General features: G+C 47.4%; 2 protein-coding genes across 2 annotated transcripts; both read left to right on the forward strand.

Annotated features, from left to right (window-relative positions):
• Nucleotides 1-12,259: 12,259 nt before the first annotated feature.
• EI90DRAFT_3121964 (uncharacterized protein) lies at nt 12,260-13,345 on the forward strand (the record flags this gene model as incomplete). Its single annotated transcript, XM_039063449.1, has 5 exons — nt 12,260-12,328; nt 12,390-12,470; nt 12,536-12,670; nt 12,729-13,046; nt 13,112-13,345. 5 exons carry the CDS (start codon nt 12,260-12,262, stop codon nt 13,343-13,345), a joined length of 837 nt encoding a protein of 278 aa, XP_038917622.1.
• Nucleotides 13,346-13,971: 626 nt separating this feature from the next.
• On the forward strand, nt 13,972-15,069 carry EI90DRAFT_3121965 (uncharacterized protein; the record flags this gene model as incomplete). Its single annotated transcript, XM_039063450.1, has 1 exon — nt 13,972-15,069. The coding sequence occupies one exon, from the start codon at nt 13,972-13,974 to the stop codon at nt 15,067-15,069; it is 1,098 nt and encodes a 365-aa protein (XP_038917623.1).
• Nucleotides 15,070-15,697: the final 628 nt, after the last annotated feature.

Below are 15,697 nucleotides of genomic sequence, written 5' to 3' on the forward strand. Positions count from 1 at the left end.
TACTTCGATGTAATCAACATTGACAGATACGACGCCATCTTCGGCGCCCCCTGGTTAAACAAAAACCAGGTAAGCTTAGACTTCCGGTCCCACAAAGTGAGAATGGTGAACAAGGGCAACATAGACACCCTTGGAATAAGTGAAGACCATGTGACGAGATCACATGGATGGAAAACTCGAGCAAGAGCTCGAGAACAACCAAAAAAGAAGCCCCCCTGACAGGGAGGCGGGATTGAAACACACCTCAGGGTAATCCAAAGAAAATACCCTGAAGGTTGGCCCAATCCTAGTCCGGAAGGACTAGAACTTCCAGACATACCACACCTGGAAGGTCTCTCCATGAACAACCCCGAGTTCGAAACACTCAGGGAGTGGTGGAGAGAAAAATTCGAAACCGTAATGGTGCCAGCACCATTAGAAATGCCTCCCTTGAGGGAGGTGAATCATCAAATCCCATTGAAGGATCTGAACAAGAAATTTCGGGAAAACACCCCGAGATGTCCTGCAGCACTGCAGGAAGCACTAGCGACCAAAATAGATCGCTATGTAAAAGCAGGATGGTGGTATCCCGCGAACAGCGAGCGAGCATGCCCGCTACTGTGCATCTGCAAAGCAGATGGATCTTTGCGCACAGTAATAGATGTGAGGAATCGTAACTCAAACACGATCCTCGATGTCACACCAATGCCAGACATGCGACTGATCCAAGAATCAGTCGCCAGAGCAACATACCGATCCAAGATCGATATGTCGGACGCGTACGAACAAATACGTGTGGACCCAGATGACGTCCATAGGACGACATTCTCCACGCCCCACGGGATGTACAACTCGAACACGATGCAGCAAGGAGACTGCAACGCTCCCTGCACCTTCCAGTGCGCACTGACCTGGGAACTATGAGGAGAAGTAGGCAGACGCCTACACGTCTGGTTCGACGATATATTCACCAGCACAAGCTCGGTGGAAAACCACAATAAAGCACTATTGTGGTTGTTCACTCACCTGAAAGGGGCGAAATTCTACATAAGCCGGAAAAAATTCCAGCCATTTGCCCCAATCCTAGACGTTCTAGGAAGCCGTGTGGACGAACAGGGCATCCACGCCCAAGCGGATAAAATGGAAAAATCCGCAACTGGCGAGAGCCAGTAGACCACACAGGAGTCCTAAGATTCCTGGGAATGGTAGAATATCTATCGATATTCATGCCAAACGTCAGCGGTTACACAGGACCACTGCAAACAATCTGCTCAAACAAGCAGACATTCAGGTGGACACCACTCCACCAGAAATGCTTTGACGAGATCAAACGTCTAGCATGCAGGGCTCCGATCCTGAAGCCCATCCAGTGGAACCCACCGGAAAGCCTCTCAGAAGAAGAGAGGACCAAACTCCACGTCTGGGTCATAACAGACGCATGCCCAGTGGGCATGGGTGCATTAATTGGACAAGGTGAAAGGTGGAAAACTTGCTGCCTGGCTGCATTCATGTCCAAAAAGTTCACCAACACACAACGTAGGTACTTCGCCTATGAGCTCGAGGCACTGGGCGTCCTCGAAGCACTCATGAGATGGCAAGACGACCTCATGGGAGGCTGTGAATTCACAGTAATCACGGACCACAAAGCTTTGGAATATTTCAAAGCGAAAAACCACAACTCAGGGAGACACCTGAGATGGCAAGCCTTTTTTGCAAGCTTCAATTGCGAAATAAAATACATGGAAGGCCACAAGAACAAAGTGGCAGATGCACGCTCACGATACTATGACTTGTCAACGGACGAGGATCTGCATTTCGACGACTATGTGTTGGCGGACATCCACCTGGACAAAAATGCAGAAGACATTATCCCCGACAGAATCGAGGAATACGAAGAACTGCTACTAAGCAGTACCCTGAGTAAAAACTCAGAGAGAAAGAGACTCGCAGCGATACACACGAGAAATACCCTAGAGGAAGCTCTAGGGGGGAGCGATAACCTAGAGGAAACTCTAGGGGGGGAGTGCCCAAAATCTGGAAGAAATCATAATTCCAGAAGAGAACCTTCGAAAACAATTCAAAGAGAAAGACCTCATTGAGGCAATAAAATCTGGATACTCGAAAAGCCAGATCCACCGGGAAATCCTAGAGAACCCGGGAAATTTCAAAAACTTCTCCATAAAAGATGGGCTGATAACCCGACTTGGAGAAGGAGGAATGACCCAAATAGTAGTCCCGAAAGGGAACTATGAAAGGAAGTCCATTCGAGGAATAATCCTCGAGAACATCCACGAAACACTTGGACACCTAGGATCCAAGAAAACAGTGGAAACCCTCCATTGACACTTCTGGTGGAAGTCAATGAGGAAGGATACCCACAAGTTCTGTAGGTCTTGCGGAACTTGTCAAACGACAAAGAAAAGCACCAGGAGAAATCCCAGAATGCTTCACCCACTCCCGACCCCGGAGACACCATGGTCGTCAATAGCCATGGACTTCACAGGTCCATTCCCAACAAGCTTGGGATATGATTACCTCTGGGTAATCATTTGTAGGTTGATGTCCAATGTCCACCTAATTCCAATAAAGACAACAACGAATGCACTAGAACTAGCATTCATATTTCTTCATGAAGTTGTAAGACTCCACGGTTTACCACACTCAATCATATCAGATCGAGACTCGAAATTCACGTCAAAATTTTGGTGCGAACTACACCGAATACTCGGTGTGCAGTTGAAATTCACAACTGCATTCCACCCGCAAGGCGACGGCCAAGCGGAAAGAATGATACAAAAAGTAGTACAAATACTACGTGTGATGGTTAGACCAGATCAACGCGACTGGGCAGCGAAACTGTCGATGGCGGAATTCGCAATCAATGCGAGCTCAAACACATCGACAGGATTTGCCCCGTTCAAATTAATCTACGGCCATATGCCAAAGATGTGCCTAACAGCACCACTCTCGGACTACCCAGGAGTAAATGACTTTGCCCAAAAAGCGAAGGAAAACCTCATGGCAGCACATGATGCAATAATACACAATCGCACTGCCCAAACAATCCAGGCAAATAAGAAAAGACGCCCGGACCTGCCTTTGAGAAAAGGCGAGCTTGCATACTTATCCACAGATAAGCTGAACCTACCCAAAGGAAGGGCAGGAAAACTAAAGCCCTTATACATAGGGCCTTACGAAATTCTGGAAACATTTCCAGAGACGTCAAACTACGTCCTCAAGTTGCCACCACAACTTGAACAATGCGGAATCCACCCAAGATTCCACGTATCCCAGCTCGTACCTCACAAGCCGAATGACCAGGAAATCTTCCCAAATAGGGAAGTAAACATATTCTACGATTTTGGGGAAGACCCCGATCGCGAAGCAGTAGTTTGCGAAATCCTAAACCATGCATGGGTTCACAACGAACTTGTCAGGGCACACCCACTTGACCCACCTCCACCCGGGCCCACCTCACCCAGTTCCCCTTCTCCACCCTGCACCCCTCCTTCATACCCCTTCCCCCTCTATCCCTCTCCCACTTCCACTTCTATTTCTATTTCTATTTCTATTTCTACTTCACATGGACGACCTTTCCCTTATATCCATGTATTATTGACCTGCCCACGACGGCACACGACATGCCTAGCCCGGATGACCCCGGACGGCTCTAGGGCGCAACCTAGTGCGCGTGCGTGCAGCATACACCCTCAGGATCCCCAGGGGACACCTGGGTGACTGCGGCTGTATGCGGGGTGACGTGGCGGACCTCATGTGACCCAAGCCACATGTATATAAACACACCTGGGGTGGGAACCGAAGAAGTAACCTTCTTCTCAACATTCCCACTTCAGGTAAGTAGCATAGTTCCCCTTTTAATAATAACTCAACATTCCCACTTCAGTCTAAGTGGCCAGGGATCGCCGTCCCACATCGGGGCTGCCAGTATGCACGCCTGATCCACCCCCCGTGAGGTCCTCAGCACCGGACACTACGCCCGGACCGCCTTGACCCGGATGTGACCCTGACAGAACTCTGGTTTAAGGTCAAATGGGAACTAGGGGACACCACATGGGAACCCCTAGGAAATTGCAACAACCTCATCCACCTGGACGAGTACCTCACCTTACAAAATGTAAGGGAACCAGAAAAACTCCCTATCAAAGAAGACAGGGAACTATCGGCATCACTACGCCCCCAAAAACGGAGGCGGAGGAAGTAAAGCCGAGGGACGATGGCCCACAGCCAAGAGCGTGGGAAAATTCTGGGCGAGTAACTCGCCCGGACAGCCACACCATGTACTAGAGATCACATGGGCTAGGCGAGTAACTCGCCTAGACCATGTGAACCACAGGCTCACATGCAAAAGAACACACAACTGTGGTGAATCCCACGCATGCAAGAACGAAAACCCCTCCCACCACCATGAGAAACATAACGATGAAATGTCGTTCTCTGGGGGAGGCAACCCTCGGTTTGATCCAAATAAGCCACCGGATATCGAAATACAACAACCCGGGGAGCAAGGCTCCCCGGAACAACAACAACACCAGGCGCAGATAAGCGCCATGGACTACACGACACATGCAGCACAAATGAGTGCCGCGAACCAACAACCATCCATGTTGCTAACAGGCACTGCATACCCTCAGCCTCCTCAGAGGGGCTTCCAACCATACGCAGTGCAAACTGCACCGATGGCACAACAAGCGCCATTCCAGGGGCAGCATTTGCTGCTGCAGCCCCAGGCATACTCCCCAGGGAACTTCCCTGGCCAGATTAACCCCTGGATCGGCCAATTTGGCCCAGGTCCAACAACACCCTAGCCAAATGCAGGCTGGGAATCAGCCATCGCATCAGCAGTAGCTGCTCAGACAGGTCAGCTCTGTGAGGAGCTGAAAGAAATGAAGTCCCTCATAGGAGGGAGACAAGGGAGCGACAGCAGCTCATCCAGACCGTCCAAACAGGCACAGTCTGATAACTCAAGGGCGTCAGAAGACACCTGCGACTATTGCGCCCACTGGAGGCGCTGAAGGAGAGAACGAAGGAAGGTCAGTTGGGAGGTTCAAACGAGACCACCACCAAGCTGTTCCCTGGTTCTTTAGTTAGGATGGGGAAGGTACTAGTGTTATTTATTGTAAATATAGTACCAATCCGAGTGTTTGGGCTAATTCTATTTTTATGGGTTAGTTTTAAAGTTCCTGGGAATTGACTTACAGATAAACCGAGCCCTGCGGAGCTGTTTCTTTATTGAAATTTCTTAATTTGTCTAGGTGTAATTCCGTGTAGCGTTGTTTAATTTGGATTTAATCTTCTACTTGGTGAAGTTTCAAAGATTCTAATCAGTTAATGGATTCGGATTGTGTCTGGAGTGTCCCTTGAGTTTGTTTTATTTTTGTCTTATTTTATTGCTTGTTTTAACAGTAGCAAAATAACTGTTTTGTGTTTACACTTTGAAATCTGGAGTGTTAACCAGCTCTCCTGTTGAAATATCTACTTAATATTTCTCTCCTTTATTGCTGCCTTTTACTACAGTGGCAATCTTAACTGTATATCACTTTTTCGCACTGGAGTGACAACCAGAAATGCTTGAGAAAAATAATACTCTATTTTCTTACTTCTCTAAGGGGGGTGAAAAGTCGCAGAAAGGGTCTCCCTTTTATACTCCTTGGGTCGCCTTCCTTTTTCATGCTCTACCTTCTATTTACAGGATTTATTTACAGTGTATTTTTCTCAAACTGAATAAAAATGAAATTTTCATGCTATAGTTCTACTGCACTTGTGCTGCGCTGAACTGCAGTTCTACTGCAGTCAGACTGCACCTAGAATTCTTATTGTCCTCCCTCGCCTAAGCTATTTTAATGGTTAATTGGAATTTGGCTGCACTGTATTTGTCGCAGTTACCTATTTCAAATTCCCTATATATACCATTAAATTTGCTATGACTCGATGATTCTGAATTCAAACTTCGCATTACTATGCATATGGCTGTGCTGAGACCTTCAGCTGATTTATTCCAATTTTATTTAGTGACATTTAGTTAAAATGAGACTGAAATGATAAATGAGTGAATTATTCAGGTTTAAAACTGAAAGAAAAAGTTGCTAGTAGTCAAGAATTACTCAAATGAATGTGTTATAGCTCTCCACCTCATTAGAACATCGTTCCCTAAAATTCCCGCCATGGTCCATCGTAGTTTAGTGGTTTTCGTGAATTTCGTTCATATTCCCTGATTCCCCTTTGTATTATCACATCCTAATCCTCCATATGTATTGTTGGTTGTTATAGTAGGTTGTCCTTGAAGATATCATATTTCTATCTATTTTATTTAGGACTCTGGACCTCTTGAAGCTGTCTTCCTGCGCGTTTTCAGGTTTCTAACTTCATGTCCTTGTATCTCATTCATTTCTGGATGTTTTCTCACATTCTTGGTATCATAAATTTTTATTTATTCCCACCTTTCCAATGGTACTAAGGTTGTGTTCTATTTCCTGGTATTCGTTGAGTTAGCAAAGTTTCACGCACACATTCGGTAATCACGTGCATCGTTCCCATAGTCGTTCGTATGCGGGAGCCGTTTTCGTTTAATTGTTCGGGATTTATGATATGTGCAGGTGTTTATTTCTTTCATATGGGCTTCTGTGATTTATTTCAGATTTTTCCCTCATGATCTAAGGTTGTTTTGCACTTTCCATGCTTTGTTTTGACCAGGCTCTTCCTTATTTGGATGGAAATTGGTCTTCGCGATCTGCTGAAGTGCGGATCTCGGTTCCGACAGCCGGTTCCCTGTGCATTGCCACCCTCATGTGTCATTATACATGATGCGGATTTCTATATTCCTGTCATGGGTATAACTTCACAACGGCTGGACCGTTTGGGCTGAAAATTTGCATAACTAAAGTTCCCTATTTTTAATAATTTCTGTGTAAATTTCGTTGTATGTTTTAATTATGGATCCTACGCAAACATCGTCTTTTGCCTGAGCTCGGACTTTTGATGTTGCTATTCCCATTATTGGATATCTCATTAACGTATGATCCTTTTATTATGAAACTTTGGGAGGATTAAGATTAGATCCCTTCCTTTCTGATGGGCTATCAAGCTTGTCTCGGTCGTTACTAGTTAATCTTCGTGCTTGCTTTTTAGACATTGTCCTCGTTTTGCAGGAGTTTTAGTCATATCTCCGTCGTTTATGGGTAGTTTCCCCTGTAATTACTCTCATTGGTTCCGTTTGGTGGACATCTACATTTCCTATTATAAACACGACTTTGACTTTTGCATTAGTTCCTGAGGAATCTTTGTTCCATGATACTTTCATCCTTGGCTACATGTGCAGATGTGGGAAAGTAGTTTCCGTGGAGGTTCTCTGATTATTTTTATAGTCAAATCTTGGTCGATTGTCCTAATTCTTGGTTTAATATTTGCTATAAATTCCCCCGAGAATTCCATCTCGTTGGTGGTAAGCTTGAAGTATTTTTGCTATTTTTCTTTCTTTCGATTTATCATGTATAGTCATAATAATTCGTAAAAATTCATAAAATTCGTTAAAATTCAGGTCCTTCTATTTTCTCATATCTACTTGTCATATGAGGTTTTGTGATTTATCTGGCATATTTCCATAATGGGTTTCCATAGTGTGGCCGTTATTTCTCCTACAGCGTGAATACAACAGAGCACAAAGAGATGCTGAGGGCATCTTCGACTCTCTGAAAGACACAGAGAGAGAAGTCGATCTCCAAAAAAGGGAGATTGAATTACTGAAATGCGAGCTCAGAGAGTCACGCGCACTGGCAGACCTCACTGCCAAACCCATCATGACGGGGGCCTCCCAGGTCAGGGGGAGGGGATACAGTTCTGGGCTTCATGAGGTGCGACCCCACATGGGGACTAGCACATCAAGGGGCAGGGCACCGACTATCCTGCCACCCCATGGGCAGGCGACCCTGTCCAGGTTGCATAAGGGCCCACCCTCAGAAGGGCAAACCCATGTCGAGGGGAAGAGGGAGAGTGGTAGGCAACCGATGGCAGACCCTAAAATGGGGACCACTGCCAGAGGCGGCAGGCCGCTGAGTACCTCAGCACCCTATGGGCAAGCTACCCTGCAGGGAAGTGTCCACATGCTATACGAGACCACCGAACTCAACGAGTTCGGCAAAGTCAAAGCCCCAGTCGATGTAACATTCGACCCCAACTTCCCCATGAGGAGAATAGTGGGGTCAGAAGCGGCACACAACGCCGCATACGCTTGGTGGACAAGCGTGAGTGGGAAAGAATTCGTACACTGGTACGAACAGGCCGAAGCCACCTTCAAAAGCGGCAAGGTACACAGAACCCTTCACGATAAAGTGAAGGAAACCGAGAAATACTTCTTGGGACTCCCGAGTATTGCAAGACTTGTGGAGGAGTATAATTCCCCAGAGAATAAGGGAAAAATCTCCTGGGAAAGCCTAGGCAAAGCCGCCTATCTAAAGTCCCAGTTCAAACCACTCAGGACTCCTGAGGAACGTGCTGCAAGAACTGCAGAATGGGAAGCAAAAGCTTCCAAATACTGGGAAAGAGACGCAAGTCTCTGCGCTGGACAACCAGCCCAATGACCACCCTTCCCCATGGGAAGAATGGTAGACCTACCGTACTCCACACCTGAGCCAAGTAGCTCAGGAACACAACAACCCGCTCCCACCCAGGGAGCGCCCACTTCGTCGAGCCCACAGCCCGACAATGTAGCCCAGGCTACATCATCGCATCCGACACAGCAATCGGATGTCCAGATGAACAACCTGGAGGAAAACCCTCCTCCAGGGCAATGACTCCACCCTTGAGAAAAGGGGAAAGTGACACGGTAATACGCCATCAAGGTGCCCATGAAAACACCTTCCCCCAACTCAAGGCCCCACACACAATACTGTATGTGAGGAACTGCAAGTAACAATTGCAGAAATCTCCACTCTGCCAAAAGACCCACATCCACCACCACTCATGTGTAAACACCACTTACACATGAACCCTCATGGAACAAGTGAGGAACACCAAAGACATACAACCTTTGGGTCGAAATTCATTTTCGACAAACTCCATTATCTTTCTCCCTGCGATACCCATGTATCGCCATTCACTTCAAAGTAATGGCCCACACTCATTTACTTCTCAAACCTTTCCTCTCTCCTTCACTGACATGTATAAAATCGCCCACTTTAAAGTGGCAACAACGAAAACACTCATTGACAATTCCAAACTCAATGTAAATCAATTACTAAAAATTTGTTTTATTTCACTATCAACCTTGTATGCGTCGCAAATGCAATGCAAGGGGGGAGAATGTCAGGGCAATAGCCCCGAACCCCGAGTCATATGTAAATTAGATACATATAGTCACGTGGGTAAGCGGGAACCTCCGGGTAACTGCTTACACACCACCATAAAATACACATTCTTGTATCACTTATGGCTTTGTGTGCTGAGCTACCCAAAGACCTCACAGATACTCACCTTCAGACCTGACACCTTTCCTCTCCTCCACTCCTCTCTTCTCTCTCCTCCCTCTGACCCTCTTCCACCAAACCTCCAGCAAGTTACGACCTTCCGCTGCTGTCCTGTACCCTGTACTCAGACATTCCTTGGACTTTCAACCCCACCTCTGTAACCTCTGTAACCTCCGAGCTCCATGGATCATACTCGGCACTTTCGCTGTTTGTAATGTATCTTTCGCGTTTTCCCCTCATCCTTATTTGGACTGCTGCTTCTCTCCATTCTAGCCAGTTAGTCATCATCCCCACTTCACCTCATCCTCCTGCCCCTCTGGGCTTCGCCCTCCCTATCTCCTTTCGGATGTACCACAGGTTCTGACCCATGACCTTCAGTACTGCTCCGCTTCTGTCATCCCTTTGTTCCTGTTCAGATGCCTTTGTTCCAATTCGGACCCCCTTTGTTTCCCTTGTGCTTTCGTCTCCCTATTATATACAGGTGCTTGTACATACTTGTTTTGGACCTTCAGTCTAAAATCGACCTGAAATGCCCCCTAGAGACTTCCTGCTCGCTGCCTCTGAAATTAAGGACCAAATGGACAAACAGCAATGGCACAGCGCTCCGCATGAGTCGCTGAGGCCAAGGTCCCTCCTTGCTAAGTCTCCGGTTCCCCTCTGGAATCGTCCACCCTTGCCCAGTTCTAACAAAAGTTCTAGCTTATATATGGTTCTCTACGCTTATGTAAGCTTATTGCTTACACTCCGCCACCACGATCATACAGTTCCATGAAGCCTAACTTGGATTATCGCATCCTGTAGCGAAACTGAACCCTTAGAGGGCTGGAGGAGTCTGATGGGGCAAGGTGTCAGCATTTGCAACCAGGATGGCAGCTTTGGCAGCACCACAGTAACAGTGTCTAGAAGACAAAATAAATTATTGTGAGTGTTCCTCAGCGCAATGTGAGGCCTCCCTTTTCATAGTGGCAAATAGCAATGTCCTTTCATGATTGTCCTACATGGGGGACATGTCAATGAACTTGATTCCCATTTCATGCTGTGATTTTCTGGAGTGCTACCAAATGAAGAAATGGAGATCAGTGTCAGGGACTCGTCCAGGGTCGAGGGGGTCTGGGTATAGCGTCCGGGACCGAGAGCCTGGCGGGGGGCGGATTGGGTGTGCGTACTGACAGGCCCGATGTGGGACAGTGGTCCCTGGCCACTTAGACTGAAGTGGAAAGTTGTTATTATCATTAAAGGAGAAATATTGTACTACTTACCTGAAGTGGAAAGTTGAGAAGAAGGCTACTTCTTCGGTTCCCACTTCAGGTTCGTTTATATACATGCAGCTTGGATCACATGACGAGTGCCACGTCACCCTCGCACACAGCTGTAACCACCCGGGTGTCTCCATGGGAGATCCTGAGGGTATCCGGTGCAGGCACATATGCTGGGCACAGTGGGGAGTCGCCCGAGGTGCCCGGGCCAGGTACATGGTGGGCACGCTGCAGATGGGTCAGTTGTACATTGATACAGAGAAAGTCGTCCATGTAGAAATAAAGGAGAAGTAGGATAAGGAGAAACTGAGGAGGGGAGGATGAGGGGGGAAGAAGGGAAAGGGGGAGGAGGTAAGGAAGGGTGGACCGGCGGGGTACCGGGTCAGGTTGGGCCAGGTGGAGCCGGGTCAGGTGGGTGTGCCCTGACAATCAGCTTGTGTGCACGCAGGACGAGATGCAACAAGGTAGCGTGGTCCTGGCCAATGCCAGAACCTCTTGAAATTGAAGACGATCCAGAGTAATGTACAACAGGCAGGAGAACGGGGATGGAGGGGGGTAAAACGAAAAACAAGGACAATGAGGAACAAGGGGAACAAGAGCAGAGGTTACAAGGGACAAGGAAACAACTGAAGAAACCTAGAAATGACCTGAGTAAGCGATCAGGATCCCACCCACCGAAAGCAATCAAAGGTCACAACACCTTCCCCTCAGCGAGACCGAAAGGCTTACCGGAACATCAGCAAAAGTCTGTTATGCTCCGGAGCATCAGGAGTGGCTGGAGCATGTGGGAGACAAAACAGCAGATTGGGCACTCCTGGAGCCAATAGTGTTCTCCTGGGAGGGGGTTCAGGAGCGGCTGGGAGTGGTGAGGAGTATGCAATGTGCCAGGAGCAGTGGGAGGAAAATTTTGGTCTCTAAAAAGTTGAAAAAAAGAATTTAGGGAAAAAATCAAAAAAATTCAGGCACTATAGTGCCTTTAAAGTGCTTTCAGGACATATAATTATTTGCAAAATTGAGGAAGAAATGATGGAGAAAAATGGAAAATACTTTCGGAGACCCAAGAAGTATTTTCCATTAGCTGCTCCTGGACCCTCCCAGGAGCTTCTAGGAGTATCCAGGAGTATCCAGGAGCAGCTGGGAGTGAGACCAAGAAGAATCAGGAAAAATTAGAACAGCAGAAAATAACAATCACTGCGTTTAGAGTAAAATTATCCTGTGTACAATTCCCGTGCTAAATAATGCAGAATCAGTATTATCCTGAGCTGTCCCCTGAGAAATCCCAGGCCCCTGAGCAGGTGCGGGTTCAACTTACGAGACGTGCAAAATCACAGCTGAGTATTTGCCTGGATATAACAGAGCTGTGCACGTGCCTGCCATATCTCTGTTCTGTTCCGTCGTTTCTGCAGTATTCCTGCCCTATCCTGGACCAAGCGCTGCCGCTTTATGGCGAAATTAGTTGATGTCGACTCGTCTTGTTCACAAGTCCCTTTTATTCAGAGGATTTCTTCGACTGAGTCTACATTTGACATTTGACGAGGCTCGTCGATGACAGGAGGACGATCAACACTGTTTCATCGTGCAAATGACTCTCTTTCAAAACCAAACAACCTTATTGTGTGCACTAGTGATGTTGTTGACGCACGTTGGTAACTCATGCTGATGGATACTGCTGCAGCACTCCATACTTGCCACGAACAGATCATTCCGTGATAGGGAAGGGGTTAGCATATCTGAATATCAATACAATGGACATCTGGTAAGCACACGAAAGATAGTAAGTATTATGGATTTAACGTTGGTTTTAATCTTCATAACTTCAAGGGAGATGGATGCTCATGTGCCGATCTCCCAGTGGGCTGGAAACGAGATGTTCTCAGTATCTGTCAGTCTACCGGACAGTGCCTGAAAGATAGTATTGTCATAAAATCACGCAAGACGAAATTCCTCTATCCTCAGGTACGTCGATGGATTAATATTGTTCTCGAGTTCGAAGGAATGAAGTAGTTTGTCGTAGGCACCGAAGCCCATCTTTGCAGTCCACTTCAAATCTTTCTTTGAGCCACTGCCTCTTTGTGATGGTGTTCTACACATCAGTCAACGCATGAGTCCGGAATTAGTTCATCAGCGCTGGCAAGGTACCTCAGAGGTGGATGCGCCTTTGTGGGTTTCTGAGGGTTGGTGGATCTTAGCAAACGACGGTGCTGGGTCTCACAAGGAGATGGTCAATTTTGAGGTCGTTCCGCGTGCAATTGGACTCCGTATGGCACGCGAAAGTTCTGAATATGGCGGGTACCCCATCGGAGGTTGGGCAACTATATCTTACAACATACTGGTCAGTATACAAATATATTGGGTCATGCTGACATGGCGCTGATGTAAAACTGTCCCCATTTCCAGATGGACGGCTTGATTCAAGCTCTCCGAGACTATCTTACCAAGTACCTTACAGCCGTGCAGACTAACCCTGCCTACCGCCTTCAAGTCGACCTCCCTAGGGACCAGCACGTCCCTGTCTCAGATCCCTCAGGCCCGTGGGACAATCTCGAAATGATGCTATTGGGCTCGCGCATGGCATGTCTGGATCCCAAGCATGATGTACTGAGCGATGCTGGAGCATCATCAAGGGGATGAGCCTTAGTTTAAAGTTTGAGGCGATGTTTTCAAGTGCTCGCGCATCTCTACCTGGTCCATCTCGAGCACATTAGTTCATAGAATTTTTGGATGTACGTTCTTCAACACCGACTGAAGTGCTTGTCGCACTTTGGAATTTGATGCAAATGTATCGGAGACATAATTTGATCATCTTGGAACCGTCAAGGCATACATTACATGTAGGTAAGGACCACATCAGCTCTGAATTGATGCCAAAACTTCGAGAAATGCTTGTCACATCGAAATGGTTTTCGGATACTGCCGAGCCCCTTCATCTCCACAATCGATCTCCCCCCACGTCTTCACTGTCGACAGATCTCACTCACACGACTAAGCAACCCATGGGCACAAGTCTGTAATGCCCATAAGTAAGGTAGCTGGCTATTTTGTGCTGAAGAATCTGATATATGTAAGTTTCAAAACTTTAGCGGTGTCACTGCAGCAGATGTGGGATCGAGGGCAAGGTGCTCCACGTCAAGACGTGGAATGACCATCTGAATGCTGAAAGGCGAAAGATTAGCCATCAACGCTACTCGGATGTCTTAACAGTGTCTGCATCTGGCTCACTGATGACGGCTGACTCACCGATGACAACTGGCCCACCGATGTCAGCTTCTGGCTCAAATACTGATGATACCGAAATGATGTTCAACAAGTTCGGAAGTGGCTTATTTCCCCAGCAACCTGAATCTAACAATTCAGAGCCAGATGTATTTCTGGTGCCGCCCTTACCCGGATTTGTGAATGACCACAACGATAACTTATCTCTGGAATTCGAGGCCATACAGCCTGGCAATGATGACTCGGCCGAAGATGACGATGGGTTCCAAACACCCAGCGACAAGGAGTCTACTTCCAGTGGCGTTGACATCGATTCTGGATCTGCACCTCTAGACGAGGCCACCCTTCAGGCTGGGTCTTCTACCGTCCCTTCTCCCATACCTTTGATCCACTCTATCTCTTGGTCGGGTGGTGTGGATGAGAATTCCCCAGACCCTTTCTCATCCCATGCTGACACATGGCCCCGGACATCCTATTCCACAACTCATTATTTAGCACCCATTCGAATTCTCTACCTTTTGGCCATCTGGCTCCATTCCTACCACCATGTCCCATTCCGAATCATAGGGGCCATTTTGTCCATAGTTCAACTTATCCTCAGCGCTGCAAACTTTCATCTGGATCCATCTACAGTCTCCGCCACGACCTTAACGACTGTCCACTCGCACATGTCTGTTGAACCTTCCTTTCAAGTTCTCCCAATATGTCCTGCATGCCAGGAAGTCTACCCCGAGCTTGAAACTACACCGGCACTTTGTACCAAATGCGAGCATAACAACAGGACTATCCCCCTGTTCGAAAATGATGAAAATACACACACGAAAGAGAGGAGCGCAAAGGGACGTGAGCCAAAAATCCGCTTTGCCTTCAAATCCGTCAGCGAACAGCTTCGTGAGTTATTGCAGGAACCTGGGATGGAGGATCTCCTTGATCGGTGGCGTACATTACCTGACCGGCATCCGGAGCTGGGTATATATCAAGATATCTTCGATGGCCGTGTTGCCCACTCAATTCTGGGCCATGATGGGTCCCCTTTCTTTCGCAATGAACCTGAAGATCATGAGATGGGTCCTAATGGAGAGCTCCGTATTGGTCTCACACTTGGTACTGACTGGCAAGTATTCCCCTTTCATCACGGTTGAGTTGGACCAAAACAAACATCTTAGGTTCTCGTATCGTCGATCTCAGCAGTCTGCATCGCATTCATCAGGGCCAATTTCGCTATGTGTAGCGAATCTCCCCCCTCATGTCAAGTAAGTCTCAATTTCAATCGCTTCGGATGTATCTCTAAGGGTCCAACAGGTATAAAACATCCAATCTTTTCCTTGTGGGTATCATCCCCGGCCCCAAGGAACCAAGCCCCAATCAGGTCCAACGGTACATGAGACCACTAATCAACGATCTTCTCCACCTGTGGGAGAAATGAATTATGGTTGAGACCCGCAAGTGTCCTCAAGGCAGGTGTGTCCGTGCTGTGCTGCTGTGTGTTGTTTGTGACGCACCTGCGGCACATAAGCTTGGAGGGTTTGGCTCCCATAGCCACACTATGTTCTGCACTCGCTGCTGGGTGACGCTGTCTCAAAAGAATGAGTTAGAGGCTCTTCGTGTTGGAGGTATGTGATGTCGTCTGTCCCATCTCTATACCTGAAATGTTGTCTTAGGTTTCCGGCATCGTTCTAATGAAGAGCATCGCAGAATGGGAGAGATATACCAAGATCTCCCAACGAGAACTTTGAAGGAGAAACATGCCACACAACACTCTAACCAGTG

The sequence above is a fragment of the Cantharellus anzutake genome, assembly GCF_015039405.1.
Source record: "Cantharellus anzutake strain C23 chromosome Unknown EI90scaffold_17, whole genome shotgun sequence".
NCBI lineage: Eukaryota > Fungi > Basidiomycota > Agaricomycetes > Cantharellales > Hydnaceae > Cantharellus > Cantharellus anzutake.